The 15,328-nt window shown below is 47.3% G+C and overlaps 1 protein-coding gene across 1 annotated transcript in view; it reads right to left on the bottom strand.

Annotated features, from left to right (window-relative positions):
- Positions 1 to 1,292, bottom strand: part of SEZ6L (seizure related 6 homolog like) — a 71,305-nt gene extending 70,013 nt beyond the window's left edge. Inside the window, exon 1 of the mRNA XM_055549959.1 lies at positions 1,253 to 1,292. Within this exon, the coding sequence (XP_055405934.1) occupies positions 1,253 to 1,292 (40 nt within the window). The remainder of the gene's footprint in view (positions 1 to 1,252) is intronic.
- Positions 1,293 to 15,328: the final 14,036 nt, after the last annotated feature.

Below are 15,328 nucleotides of genomic sequence, written 5' to 3'. Positions count from 1 at the left end.
GAAGAGAGCAGCTCTGTGTGCCAAGAGGACAGAGAGGACAGGCCTCTAACCCAGTCTCTGGGCGGGACTGTCATGTACAGTTGGGCAGGTTGCTCACTGCACAAGGTCATCCCAGTAAGAGGATGAAAGGGGCTGTAGCCAACCCACAGTCTCTTCTCCAAGTTGTGTGCCCTGACTCAGGGCTGTATTGTCCCAGGACTGAGGAACTTTGGATGTTTTTTGTTTGTGTTTTGCTTATTTTTAACTAAATACTGTACAAGTGACCTTGTAGGAGCTGCAGGAAGATTTGAGGATCCGGAATTATGAGGCAGAACAGAGGGGTGTGGGAAGATCCTGGAGGTGGGTGGAAAAGAGGAACGAAGGAGAACAGGAGACAGAGTTGGGGGGTGATTAGAGAGAAGGCTGGGGAGCAAGGAGGTCAGGGTCAGGCTCTGGTGGGCCTTGCACATCCTGCTCGTTCCTTGAGATTTATTTCTGTCTTGAAAGTAAAATTGCCTATAATTTTAAATAAGGGCCGGCCCAGGCCACTGTTTGGCAGAATCATGTCTGAAAGCAGCCTCATCATCTACTTCTTTGACACTCAGTTCTTCCAAATGGAAGCTGGCAAATGGCTTTACCTCTCTGAGCCTCAGTTTCCTGAGCTGTGACATGGGGCTGTTGTCCCCTGTCTCCTAGGGTGGTCATCGTTCAAGAGGGTGATGTAGGCAAAGCAGACATACACATATGCACAAGTGGGCCCCTCACCCACAGTGAGCGCCTGGCATCGGCTGCTGTCATATAATCACCCCTCAGCAGGGGACCTGAGCAGTCAGAACACTCCAGATGAGGAGCTTGAGATAGAGAGGAATTACGTCCTGGGGGACAAAGGACTGATCGCTGTCCTTGTCAGTTTCCCCGCAGAAAGACACTCGCTCAGCCACACGGTCTTGGGCCCTTCAGCACTGTCATTCAAATTGATCTGCCTCAGAAAGGTTCATTTGCTTTCATGGAGTCAGCGGTGGCAGTGGCTCAATCTATCTAGACTGCAACAGTGTGCAATTGACATCAACAAATATTCCTGTGGTATAACATTGATTGCCAGCCGGTGGGCATTCCAGGCCTATGGGAACACTGGGGTGGAAACAGACATCGGGGAGGAGAGGGTGTGCAGAGGAGCTGAGCACAGATCCAGGTCACTTATGCCAAGCAGGTTGTCTTGGTCTAAGGTGGGATGCATTGAGGCTTTGGGGTTAGACCTCGGTTCAGATCCCACCTTTGACAGTTGCTAGCTGCATGGACCTGGGAAAGTCCATTAAGCCTCTTTTATGTAACAGATCATGGGATCAGATCAGACATGGGGCTGCTGGAAAGCTGTAGCTTTTACGTTCACAGTCGCTTTTATCAGATGATTGGTACTGACCACCTTTGTAGACTGTCAAGTGAGAAGGCTATGGGGCAGAAAGAAGAGAGGATGAGAGTTCAATACACCTGGCTCCCAAGACCCAGCTGTGGTTCGATGCACAGAGCTTGGATGCAGCCAAGGGCTTGGGGGACCTGCATGGTGGTCCTCTCCTGGCTACCACTCCCCATTATAACTGGGTATGTTATGATAGGTAGGTTTCTTCTTCTCTTGGTAGTGTCAAACGGACAGCTAGACTAGATGAAGTCTAAGGGTCCTTCCAGCTCTGACATCAGTGATTTTTCAAACCATCAGGTGACTGTTAAGTATGCTTAGGGCCTGTTGGTAATCTTGCTAAAAAGGGCAAAGTGAGAACCTCAGTCCTGACACAGGCTTGTGAGTTTTGTGGGGCTCTGTGGCTACATTCGTTTCTGCCAGTCTTTCCACAAAAATGTCCCCTTGATCACAAGGGACTGGAGGAGAGACAGGAAGAGGAAGAGGGAGTGGGAGACAGAGATGTTAGGAAAACACGCTGTGTCAAAGGTGATAAAAGATTACAGATGACATAAAGCACGTTGATGTGCCTTGGCCATAACAACAGAGATATTTATAACATTGCCTCCTGATTGCTCTATTGAGTGCCGAATATGTGCCAATATTTAGCTGAATATTTGTTAAACGCTTTGTATCCATTACTTCATTTAAGTCTTTCTCGACCTTATTAATTAGAAATCAGTATTCTTATTTTATGGATGGGCAGATGGAGGTTTGGGATATTAAATAACTTTCCAAGATCATAGAACAAAGCTGGGTTTCCTGCCTTGGCTTTCCTGATGGCACAGACCGTGCTGCTGCCTTTAAGAAATATGGGGCATATATATTTTAAGAAAATGCAGTGCTGTCGGCTGCACCCCCCTTGTCTGCTTGAATCGGCCTCTCCCCACTGCAACACCCTTCTCTCTAAACCCTTGTGTTGCGTTTCTGCTAAGTGGGCTACAGCATATTCCAACACCCCATAGATGATACCCCCATCCCTCAGTGCATTCCTTGTTAAAATACAAATTGCTGGTCTCCCCTGCCAGACCCATCACATCTGGATCTTCTCTGAGCCCAGTGAGACCCAACACAGCTGGGGAAAGCAGAAGGAAACAGGAGAAAAATGATCCTATAATCAATTCCTGACTCCCAATCACTGCTCCCATCTCTGAGGTCCCCAGGAAAAAACTGGTGCCAATCTCAGCAGCATCCTAGGAAGCAAATCCATGGGAATGAGTCAGTCTTTTCCCCACTGAACACCTGACTTCCAGGAAGAGTTGTATATTTGCTGTGTCAATTCACCTCCCTGCCCCTAGTGCCCCTTACCCACCCGAGCTCACACATGCTGGCCGGCTGGCTCCAAACTGAAGGCCATGTTCAACATAGATGAGTACATATTTGTGATCTAAGTGTATGTAGCCCTGGAGATGCAGCGTTTGTTCTTGACTGGGACACAGGCCAAATGAGTGCCACGTGAAACCATGTCCCAGTGGGAATTAGTCAAATTGGATTCCACGGCCTCAGAGATCCAGAGACTTCACTTGCTCAAATAGGCTGGCTTTTCCCGGGGCTCCAGTGACCAACGAGTTACATTAACTCCTCTTCCCTGAAGCATTTAACTTTTTCAATCCGCGTAGTCACGTTTGGCTGGTTCTCCCTTTAGTGCGGGCATTCAGTGCCTCACTGGGATGCTGTCAATCAACTATTGAGTGAAGGTGCTGGGTGCTGACTCTCCCTGCTTGTTGACCCTCAGCGTGAGAGAGTCAGCACTTTAGGACATGGTCCCTGCGTTCAAGAACTTAGGAAGGCATAGCAACAGGTCCTGCTGCATGGCACAGGGAACTATATTCAATAACCTGGGGTAAACCATAATGGAAAAGAATATGAGAAAGCCTACGGATATCTGAATTGCTTTGCTGTACAGCAGAAATTAAAACAACATTGTGAATCAACTCTACTTCTATTTGGAAAAAAAAAAAGTTAGGAAGGCAGACAAACAACGAAAACTCAACATGGATACCAAACAGAAGAGACGGAGTTTTAATTACATCCTTATGCTATTTTCCTCTCTTGAGACAGCATGGAGCAACATCGAAGGCAACTGAGCGTTTGTTCTGCCTTCCGAGTTGGGAGAAACACCTCTCTCTCTCTCTTTACTAACGTTGATGGGGAGATGGAAGATTAGACTTGGAAGCATGCCATTAAAGTCGAAAAAGCACATGTTCGGAAGCCTTGAAGCTGACGATTTTTTGTCTTAAATGCCCAGCAGCAGTGGAATGGCCAAGAACGGCCTGGAATCTGAGCAACAGCGCATCATCACGCAGGCATGAAAGGACAGACCGAGAAGTGGAGGAAACAGAAGCCGGATGATGCTTCTGCTATAATGTTCCGTGAAAACAGCAAGATGGAAAGTTCTAGGTGTGGATGCAAACGACTAGACGCAAACAACTCAAGCAAATGGCGATGCAGAGAGTCTTTTTTTGACTCAGAGGAATGGCCCCCAAGCGTGGTCCTGGCTGCCTCTGGGTGGTGGGGACTTCTGGAGACGTGTTTGCTTCCTTCTACTTGTGGGCATTTTCCAAAATGTGCATAAGAAGTATTAAAAACTTCTTAAGAGAAAAAGAATTATGAAAAGAGGAGGGTTTAAATGCTGCCTTTAGCGCCTTGTGATGGGGAGGAGGCGGGAAATCAGACACACATTTGTAATCAGGGATGTGCTTTATTCACTGAGTCATTGAACCCCGTGGGATGCGATCTCCTGGTGGGGATGTCATTGGACTGTTCACAGTGGGTACTTTTAAGAGGAGGGGATGGCAGGTGGATCGATGGGTATCTGTTTGCCAAACGGCGGTACAAAAATGCTAGTCACTCTTCTCTTCGACATTACTCATATCTGATTCAGTGGTGCATTCTCGTACCTTCACTCTCCACAACAAGGACTTGCTTAGCGCACGCTGGTGGGTTTGCCTGGCCTCATCAAGGGACAAAACCCCAAACTAAATGTCACCTCCTGCAGATGGAACGTTTCCCAGAGTTTCTGGTCACGAGGTATCCAGAGGAAGGGCTGGAAGTCTAGAGAGGGAAAATGGACTGCCCAGGGTCGCACCGCCTTTTTGTATCCATAACAAAATAATGAGAAGCCCACATCCCGCAGCTAGAGAGTAGCCCCTGCTCTCCACAGCTAGAGAAAGCACGGGAGTGGCAACGAAGACCTAGCGCGGCCAAAAAGAAAGAAAGAATCCAGGTTTTAAGCACGATACTGGATGCTTGGGGCTAGTGCACTGGGACGACCCAGAGGGATGGTATGGGGAAGGAGGAGGGAGGAGGGTTCAGGATGGGGAACACATGTATACCTGTGGTGGATTCATTTTGATATTTGGCAAAACTAATACAATTATGTAAAGTTTAAAAATAAAATAAAATTAAAAAAAAAAAAAAAAGAATGAGACTTGGAAAAAACCACACCCCAGCACATCAGGCAAAACCAGAAACAAGCCCAGGAACATCTGACTGCCCTGAAGAATGTCGTTGATTCCATGCTTCCTACATCTGGGCTGGGCCGCAAGGGGCCATCCTGTGCGTTGCAGGATGTTGAGTGTTATCTCTGGCCTCCACTCGCTGCAGGACAGTAGCACCCTTCCTCCACCCCCTGGGGACAATCAAAAATGACCCCAGACATTGCCAAATGTCCCCTGGGTGGGTGGGTAGGGAGGTAGCCAAAGACCCTTTAGTTGGTGACCACTGGTATTGCCCCCAGAAGTGAATAGACCTTCCCGCTTCATTCCTGGAGTTGATATGCTTTGTTTCACTTACGTCTTTGACTTTTAGGGCAGAGAAGGTCTTAGGCTTATCCCTACTTTACAGATAAGGACACTGACATGAGTGAGGGCGGTGTTTCTTCCTCTCACTCACGTTTGATCATTCATTCAGCGAGCACCTGCTGTGGTCCAGACACAGGCAACAGGGGCTGGCATGCAGAGGTCCACCCCGGAGAGCAAAGAGCCAGAGCTGATGGGTACAACCCGGAGACGACCCGGCTCAGCCAGCCCACGCAGGCCTGCGGGAATGAGGCCCCTGGGGGTGGATTCGTGGTTCTGATCACACCTGGACTTGGAGAGGAGTTTCTGGGACAGAAGGGGCAGAGATAGATAGAGGGGGTGGGCTTGGGGTTTCATCTCGTGCTTCACTGGCAGCCTTCTACCTACACCCAGGCTAACAGTACTGATGTTCAGACTGTGATTAACACCCTGCAAAGTGCCTTCCCAGCTGTGATCTCATTCCAGCCTCCAAACAACTCTGTGAGTTTGGTGTTGTTTTTTTTTTTTTTTTTTTTCCATTTTATAGATGAAAAAAAAAGTCAAGGCTCAGAAAGAGGAAGTGACCTGTCCAAGATGATTAGAGCAAATTGAGGATAGGATTAGATACTTTCTGACCTTGTTCCCGGTGTCCTTTCCTCTTTCCCACATCTGCAAATATTTTTTTCCCCTGTAAAATAGTTTATTTGCAAAATGCAGGAATACTTGAAAGGTATGAAGTCAGAAGTGTCAGCCTTGTACCACCCTGACTCATCCACCAGTCCTGCCTTCCAGAGGGAACCCCTGTTAATGGGATCTTGCTTAACCTCCAAATAAAATGTATTGATGTAAAAATAATAAAGTATGTTACCTTAAAATGTGGGGTGGCACATAGGAGTGTGGACTTGGGGTCAGAATCACTGGGGTTCCAGACTTAGCTTGCGGCTAACTGCCCACGAGACCCTGGACAGCCCCTCCCTTCTCTGGGCCTCCCCTTTCTCATCTGTAAGATGGGGTCACACAGCCTTATCTCTTAGGGTCGTGAGAAAGTACAATGAAACCACGGGTGTACAGGACAGCTCACACAGCAGCCGTCAACTCTCATGAGCTCTTTCATTGCTATTGATCTGAATATTCACCAGATTATGACATTGTGTATACTGCTCTGTCACTAAGAAATGCATTTTGAAATATTTCAGTCATTCAGGAAGAGTTCAAGGCTAAGCCAGCAAATACCCATGTGTGTATACCTTTAGCTTAAGAAACAGAATGCACACCAGTACAGTCAAAGCCTCTGTTTGTTCCTCCCTACCATCTTCTCCACTTCCTGGGAGTAACTTCTGTCCTGAATTTGGCCTTCAGCATTCTCACTTATTATGTGCATTACCTGTATTTAATATTAGTAGTTATTGTGTGCATTTATTATACATGTCAATACCTCTGAACACTATATGGCACTGTGCAAACTTTCTGCATGAACCCTCCTGAAGCTTGCTCTTTTCTTCTCTTTTCCTTCCTTGCCCTTTCTCTTATTCAACACTTTGAGATGCATCTGCATTGATAAGTGTGGTTTGGACGGATTTATTTTCACTGCTGCATACTACTCCATTACGCTGGTGTTCCACCACCATTTTTTTCACTTAAAGTCCATCATGGCTATCTTTTTGTCAGCACCTATGCAGCCACTTCCGGAGAAGGCAATGGCACCCCACTCCAGTACTCTTGCCTGGAAAATCCCATGGACGGAGGAGCCTGGTGGGCTGCAGTCCATGGGGTCGCGAAGAGTCGGACACGACTGAGCGACTTCACTTTCACTTTTCACTTTCATGCGTTGGAGAAGGAAATGGCAACCCACTCCAGTGTTCCTGCCTGGAAAATCCCATGGACGGAGGAGCCTGGTGGGCTGCCGTCCATGGGGTCACACAGAGTCGGACACGACTGAAGTGACTTAGCAGCAGCAGCATGCAGCCACTTCATTCTTTTTTAATGGCCACATTAAAATATGGGCTTCCCTGGTGGTATAAACACATACGTGGTTGAACCAGGCTCTTGATTAACATTCAGGTTGTTGCTGTTCTCTACCCTGTCACCCCAAATAACGCAGCAGTAGAGATGTATCTTTGGTGAACATGTCCAGGCAATTCTTCAGCAGTGTGTCCCTGAAGTTGCACTGCTCGGCCAAAAGATTTACATGTGTAAAATGTTGACACTGAAAAGGCACCTTCCAAAAAGACATGAACCTGTTTATTTACCCTGCTGCCAACTCTACACAAGACTGCTGCTGCCCTCCAGGCTCTGTCTATGCATAACTTCCAATGACTTTTTAAAAAATTTTAAATTTATTTATTTATCATTTACTGTGCCGGGTCTTCATTGCTGCACACAGAGGGATGGGATATAGATGGGGAAACAGTGGAAACACTGTAGACTTTATTTTTTGGGGCCCCCAAAATCACTGCAGATGGTGATTGCAGCCGTGAAATTAAAAGACGCTTACTCCTTGGAAGGAAAGTTATGACCAACCTAGATAGCATATTCAAAAGCAGAGACACTATTTTGCCAACAAAGGTCTGTCTACTCAAGGCTATGGTTTTTCCAGTGGTCATGTATGGATGTGAGAGTTGGACCATAAAGAAAGCTGAGTACCAAAGAATTGATGCTTGAACTGTGGTGTTGGAGAAGACTCTTGAGAGTCCCTTGGACTCCAAGGAGATCCAACCAGTCCATTCTGAAGGAGATCAGCCCTGGGATTTCTTTGGAAGGAATGATGCTAAAGCTGAAACTCCAGTACTTTGGGCACCTCATGCGAAGAGTTGACTCATTGGAAAAGACTCTGATGCTGGGAGGGATTGGGGGCAGGAGGAGAAGGGGACGACAGAGGATGAGATGTCTGGATGGCATCACTGACTCAATGGACGTGAGTTTGAGTGAACTCCGGGAGTTGGTGATGGACAGGGAGGCCTGGCATGCTGGGATTCATGGGGTCAGGAAGAGTCGGACAGGACTGAGCGACTGAACTGGACTGAACTGGACTGTGCCGGGTCTTCATTGCTGTGCACAGACTTTATCTAGTTGTGGTGAACAGGGCTCCTCTTTAGTTGCAGTGCGTGGACTTCGAATTGTGGTGGCTCCTCTTGCTGTGGAGCACAGGCTCTAGGCACGTGGGCATCAGCAGCTGTAGCGTGGGGGTGTCCGGAGTTGTGGTACTCAGGCTTAGTTGCCCCGTGGCATGTGGAATCTTCCCAGACCAGAGATCAAACCAGTGTCCCCTGCATTGGCAGGTGAATCCTTAATCACTGGACCACCAGGGAAGTCCTTGCAGTTGGCTTTTAACTCAACCATCTGAGCTGGAATCTGGGGCAGATGGATCCAGGCACGTGGGTTTCTAGAATACCACCTTCCAAGGTGATTCTGAGGTGCTCTCTTGCTTTCTCTAGTTGGTGCTGAAGCTGTGTCCGGGGTTGGTCCTGACCTGTTGCCTGCATCATCAGACTTTTACTTCAGAGCATCCAGGAAGCCCACCTTCCACGGGTGCTTCGGAAGCCCGCCCCACCACAGCCAGACCTCATGTCACAGATCAGGCTGGGGATCGGTGGCTCAGGAAGGCTAGGGATACTGTGGATGCTGGGGCATGAGAGCAACAGATGTCCTGTCTGAACAGCAGTAGATTTCCAGGTAGATGAGGTGCTTAGTCAGGTCCCAAAATAGAAGGACAGCTAGGGTCATGACACCCACTGGGATGGTACAAAGTATTCACAGTACAAAGTATTATTTCTATTAGCAAAAATGTGCAAACAATTGACCTGCCTGTCTCTAGGGGGCGAGTTATATGATTATAGAAACACAGTGGAATACAGGCAAGGTTCAAAGAGATGAGGTGACATCATTGGTGAATTATGTGGTGAGTAACCTGGCAAGAACATTCAGAATTACATCTCCCCTTTGACTCAGCAAGCCCACTTCTGGGAATTTATCCTGCAGACACAGGTCTGCCCATATGCAAAATGACACACACACAAGGTTAAGCAATGCAGCACTGTCTGTTGTAGCAAAAGACTTGGAGACAAACCAAGTATCCATCCATAAGGTTAAATCAATGACAGAACATCCAGACAGAATGCCGTACAGCTGCAAGGAAAGGCTGGCGAGACTGTCTATGGACCACAGGGGAGGGAAGGCGAAAGTCTGTGCCAGGTTAAAGAGCAAAGTGCAGAACGGTGTGAGGAGTCTGTTGCTTTAAATGTAAAAAAAAGGAGGGGAGAGAAAATAAAGCTAGATATGTGGGCATTGGTTAATATGTGCATAAAGAAGCTTTGAGGGGGTGGGAGGGAAGTTCACAAAGGAGGAGATACATGTATATTTATAGCTGATTCATGTTGTACAGTAGAAACCAATACAACATTGTAAAGCAATTATCCTCCAATTTAAAAAATGAAATAATCATAAAAAGAAACTTTGAAAGTGGTTATGGGGAGGTGGGGCATTGGAAATTGGGACGATGACCAGAAAGAGCAGGAAGGAGAATTTTCACTGTGTACCTTTACATTGGTACATATATATGTATCTATGCATATGTATATATACATTTATAGCTGTATGTCCTACTCAACAGCTAAGTAACTAATTCAAAAATAGCATGAAGAATGGCAGGCTATGTGCCAAGGCAATTCAGTATGAGCTGAAAAAAAAATCAAGGTAGAGTAGTGGGTATACGAGCTCTCATGGGAATAAAGGGAATACATTTGAGCAAAGTAATGGGAACTGCCTTAGCAGAGCAGGAGTGAGGCTTGCAGTGGAAGAGGGAAACACTTTTTACTGCAACTGTTAAATAGTTTGATTAATTTGTAATGTGCATGCTATAACCAGAGATCAAGTTGCCAACATCCATTAGATCATCTGCCTTTTGAGAAATCTGTATGCAGGTCAGGAAACAACAGGTAGAAATGGACATGGAGCAACAGACTGGTTCCAAATAGGAAAAGGAGTCCGTCAAGGCTGTGTATTGTCACCCTGCTTTTTTAACTTACATGCAGAGTACATCATGAGAAACGCTGGGCTGGAGGAAGCACAAGCTGGAATCAAGCTTTCTGGGAGAAATATCAATAATCTCAGATATGCAGATGACACCACCCTTATGGCAGAAAGTGAAGAAGAACTAAAAAGCCTCTTGATGAAAGTGAAAGAAGAGAGTGAAAAAGTTGGCTTAAAGCTCAACATCCAGAAAACTAAGATCATGGCATCTCGTCCCATCACTTTATGGCAAATAGATGGGGAAACAGTAGAAACAGTGACAGACTTTATTTCTTTGGGCTCCAATCAGTGCAGATAGTGACTGCAGCCATAAAATTAAATGATGCTTACTGCTTGGAAGAAAAGTTGTGACCAACCTAGACAGCATATTAAAAGCAGAGACATTATTTTGCCAACAAAAGTCCATCTAGTCAAAGCTATGGTTTTTCCAGTAGTCATGTATGGATGTGAGAGCTGGACTATGAAGAAAGCTGAGCGCCAAAGAACTGATGCTTTTGAACTGTGGTGTTGGAGAAGACTCTTGAGAGTCCCTCAGACTGCAAGGAGATCCAACCAGTCCATTCTAAAGGAGATCAGTCCTGGGTGTTCTTTGGAAGGAATGATGCTAAAGGTGAAACTCCAGTACTTTGGCCACCTCATGTGAAGAGTTGATCATTGGAAAAGACCATGATGCTGGGAAGGATTGAAGGTGGGAGGAGAAGGGGACGACAGAGGATGAAATGGTTGGATGGCATCACTGACTCAATGGACATGAGTTTGAGTAAACTCTGGGAGTTGGTGATGGACAGGGAGGCCTGGCATGCTGTAGTCCATGGGGTCACAAAGAGTCGGACACAACTGAGTGACTGAACTGAACTGAACTGAATAATTAGTAATAGTAATGAACTCCCTGAGGTTTGCCATCCCAGTTTCAAAGGAGAGCAGAGAACAAACCCCAGCCTTTCTTCAGGTTTCAGACGGTTGTCACCTTTCCACAGGCGGTAGGGAAATGTGCATCACTCTAGCAGGGAGTGATACACTTCTCCACCCCCAACCCCTTACCTCAGAGTGGAGAGACCATCTGATTGGATGTGTAAGGGAGGGAGGTAATCAAGATGTCTGATATCCACAGCATCCCGTATCCAGGGCAATGTCCCTGGACCAAAAAGCCAGCAGTGTGGCTCCCCCTCTTTCCCTCTGTCTTTCCAGACTTCTCTTCTTGGGCCTGGGTACCTGAATCAAAGTCACCCGAGAAGGGCAGGGCATAGGCGCCCACCTGTGGTCTGCAGCCCAGCGTCACTGGTCATCAGACTGGTCCCGTCTGGCTCCTGGCGCCCGCTTTCCCGCACTTGGTTAAACCAGAGGAGAGGACCACTGAAGGGAATGACAACCCAGTTAGTTGGTGCAGTCCCCAACTCTGCACCAACTAATCATAGAGTCCAGAGTCTCAGGAGAAACTTCTCCTGGTCTCATGACTTGCTTATTATATCTTCACCTGGCACTTCACAGTCTTCAGGGGAGTATGGAACTTGCAGTTTTATCATGTGGCCTGTGGAGGGCTTATACTTTTGTCCAGACAGATGGGAATCTTCATATAGATAGAGCTTTGCGAGGCATTTAACAGGTGCTTAGGACATAATGAAGTCCCTTTCCAATCCAGAAATTCTAGAATTCTGAATGTGGTCATGCCTGGGTGGCGGGGAGCAGGGTGTGGGCATCACTCACACAGGATCAAGTGCCCAGGCCTCATTGTGGTACAAGCTACTCCGGTCCAGTTCTCAGCTTTCACAGAGCCATTGCTCTGACTTCCTTTTTAAAAATCTCTATTTCTTCTCTGATCTCTATTATTTCCTTCCTTCTGCTGAGTTTGGGTTTTGTTCCTTCTTCTTTTTCTGGTTTGTTTAGGTGGCAGCTTAGGTTGTTCACTTGAGATTTTTCTTGTTTTTTTTTTTTTTTGAGGAAGGCCTGTATCACTCTGAATTTTCCTCCAAGAACTGCTTTTGCTGCATCCCGTAGATTTTGTATGGTTGCACTTTCAATGTCATTTGTCTCAAGGCATTTTTAAATTTCCATTTCAATTTTCTCATTGACCCATTGGTGTTTTTAGTAACTTCCTTCCCTTTCAACCAATTTTCTCTTCAAGACTGAAATGGACAGACTTCTATTCCATATCCTCTTTCCACCTTTTGATGGGCTAACTGACAGGGAAATGAACCCCAGGAAAAAGCGAGCAGGCTGGGATCATGGATTGACTATTCATGATCCAACACTTCCATTGTGGGGGCACAGGAAAGGCCCAGGACACCCCAAAGAGGAGAGGCAGGAAAACCCCTCAGCATGGGATTGGCTGGCATAACCCGGATCATCTAGCCATCCTCTCCACCAGGCTCAGACATTCATCACTCTGAAAAAAAAATCATCTAAGGAGATTATTTCTGGGAGCACCATGTCCTCGCAGACGGAGCATGGGAAACATCCAGGGCAGGCCAGACCCCGTGGGCGGTCAAGGCGCCAGGGTTCCTTTCTACACAGTCCAATGGGGGAGCCGGATAAACTCAGCTTTTCATTTTCACAAAGCACCGAGGAACCCGAGTGCCACCATGACAGGAGACGAGGCAGCAAGTTGTGTCTTACAGAGGTATTTTTAGCTGTCCTGTTATTCCCACAACATGGTTATGAAAACCCTGTTTCTCTTCTGGACTTGACCTCATAAGTCCAGCCCATTCCACCCACAGCAAGTCGGGGAGATCTTTCCAGACCACCCCCTTGCAGTGGCAGGTGTCTCTCCTGGATTTTTCTGCCGTTCCCTTAACTCCTAACAGTACCAAAGAGATACTCTTCGATTTTCTCACCTTATCTTGATTCCTTCCAAAAAGATAAGCCGCCACATAAATCAGGCTCTCCTATTTGGCTGGCATCTTCCCCATTCTTCCTCACTAGGAGCAAGTTTCCGAGGACAGCAATCAGGTCTGCTCCATTCATCAATGTCACCCTGGAACCTCTTCCGTGACCATGAGCCTGACACACAGGCAGCCCCGCATCAAAATCTAGTTAATGAATCATGGTCACGCCTGCAGCACTGTTGAGAATAAGACCTGGGGTCTTAGATCAAGTCCACCTCTTTAAGTGAGGGATTACAGACCAGCAGACTGTTAACAGTACTGGCCCCCATGAAGGGAAATCCTGAGAGGGCTTCCCAGGTGGCTCAGGGGTAAAGAGTCTGCCTGCCGGTGCAGGGGACACAGATCCTTGGGTCGGGAAGATCCCCTGGAGGAAGAAATGGCAACCCACGCCAGTATTCTTGTCTGGAAAACCTCTTGGACAGAGGAGCCTGGCAGGCTTCTCTTCATGGGGTTGCAAAGAGTTGAACGTGACTGAGCACACACCCAGATGGAAGTCCTTAGTAGACAAAGATGTTTTGGTTTAAGGTTTTGAGGCTGGGAAGCTGTTCTCGGTGAATGTACATACCTACTCGTTCTGATTACAAAGCAGAATTTCATCACGGTGCAAGCAGGGAGCAGGAAGGCAGCCCATTCCCATTTAGCAGTGGGAGGGCAAATAGAAACCCAAATCATGAATTTGTTTGACAGTCTCTTCATTTCCCTGGCACTGCTCAATATGCCATAGTCATATGGCTGGAGGGGAGATTTTGGTGTGGTGTAGATATCACCTGAAAAAAAAAATCAACCCTGAATATTCACTGGCAGGATTGATGCTGAAGGTGAAGCTCCAATACTTTGGCCACCGAAAGCGAAGAGCCAACTCACTGGAAAAGACCCTGATGCTGGGAAAGCTTGAAGGCAGGAGAAGGGGATGACAGAGGATGAGATGGTTGGATGGCATCACTGACTCAATGGACATGAGTTTGCGCAAACTCCGGGAGATAGTGAAAGACAGGGAAGCCTGGTGTGCTGCAGTCCATGGCGTGACAAAGAGTCGGACGCGACTGAGCGACTGAAGAACAACAAACATATCACCGCAAAGAGCACCCCAGCTGTACCTGTGAGCAGACCCTCTGACTCACCCCTATTCCCCCTCAACGCCCCCCAACCGCCAAGTCTGCAGCAGAAATTCAGGGGGCTACAGGGGACTTGGAGCAGGTGTTAAAAGGACAAGCTTGTACAGGCAAGAAAAGACTCAGTGTTTCCGCTACAAGAGTAAATTATCCGATAATTGTCCTCTGTGATCTGGCGTCTCCCCCACGAATGGGCCTCCTTTATAATTCGTGTTGGGTTCAGAAAGCCTTGGACGTTGTTTTATGTCCAGTTACATCTCATCAGAGCAATGCCGGGGGTGCATCCATCTTCCCCGTGAATGAGCCCAGATAGCTGCTGGCATGGGGGTGTGAGCCTGCCTTTGTGTCTTCAACAATCTGATTAACTGTGGGTGACATCAGTGCCAAGTGATTAGCATTTAAACACTCCTCTCCCTTCCCACCTCCATCACCACCCGCCCCCGCCCCCAACCCCGACTCCATTCACATCTCATGGGGCTGCGACATTGTGATTTCTTGCCGGTAGCGAGGGGGAGAGGAACTCAGTGTGATTTATTTGTGTACAGGAAACTCAGTGAGTCATTGAGAGCGGGTTGGGAGACAGATACGCAAGACAGCTCTGAGAGGAAACCCATGGTGGGACATCTGTCTAGATCCAGTTACCTATATAGTCGCATAGACAGATATCAGGCTTGGGAATGGACCCAGATGGTCCTGAGTGAGTTCAAGAGACATCATCAGGAAGCTTCCAATTTCCCTTCGCCTGTTTGCTCAGGTTCACAGACAAGAATAAAGAGCAGATTGCCATCCGGGGATGCTTCTATGACAGGCTCAGAGAAGAGAAGACCAGGGACTCGGGAGACCTGGGTTTGGGCACTGGTTTCACCACCAATTTCCAATCTGCCTTAGGCCAATTCTCCCTTTCAAAACCTAGCTTCTTGCTCTGTAAATTCAAGAGAGTCATCTTTGCCTGGTCAACCTCAGAGGAACAAAACCGTGACGATGGGAGGGGTGGGGAGTGATGCGTAAGATTAGCGTTACAACTGTGAGGCTTAATTTGTTTCATTAAAAAGCTAAAAAAAAAAAAAAAAAAAAGCTGAAGGCAGGCCTTCCTTC

Source organism: Bubalus kerabau, chromosome 16 (genome assembly GCF_029407905.1).
Source record: "Bubalus kerabau isolate K-KA32 ecotype Philippines breed swamp buffalo chromosome 16, PCC_UOA_SB_1v2, whole genome shotgun sequence".
Classification (NCBI taxonomy): domain Eukaryota; kingdom Metazoa; phylum Chordata; class Mammalia; order Artiodactyla; family Bovidae; genus Bubalus; species Bubalus kerabau.
Note: the sequence above shows the minus strand (reverse complement) of the source record. Positions and strands in the feature narration are given on the sequence as shown.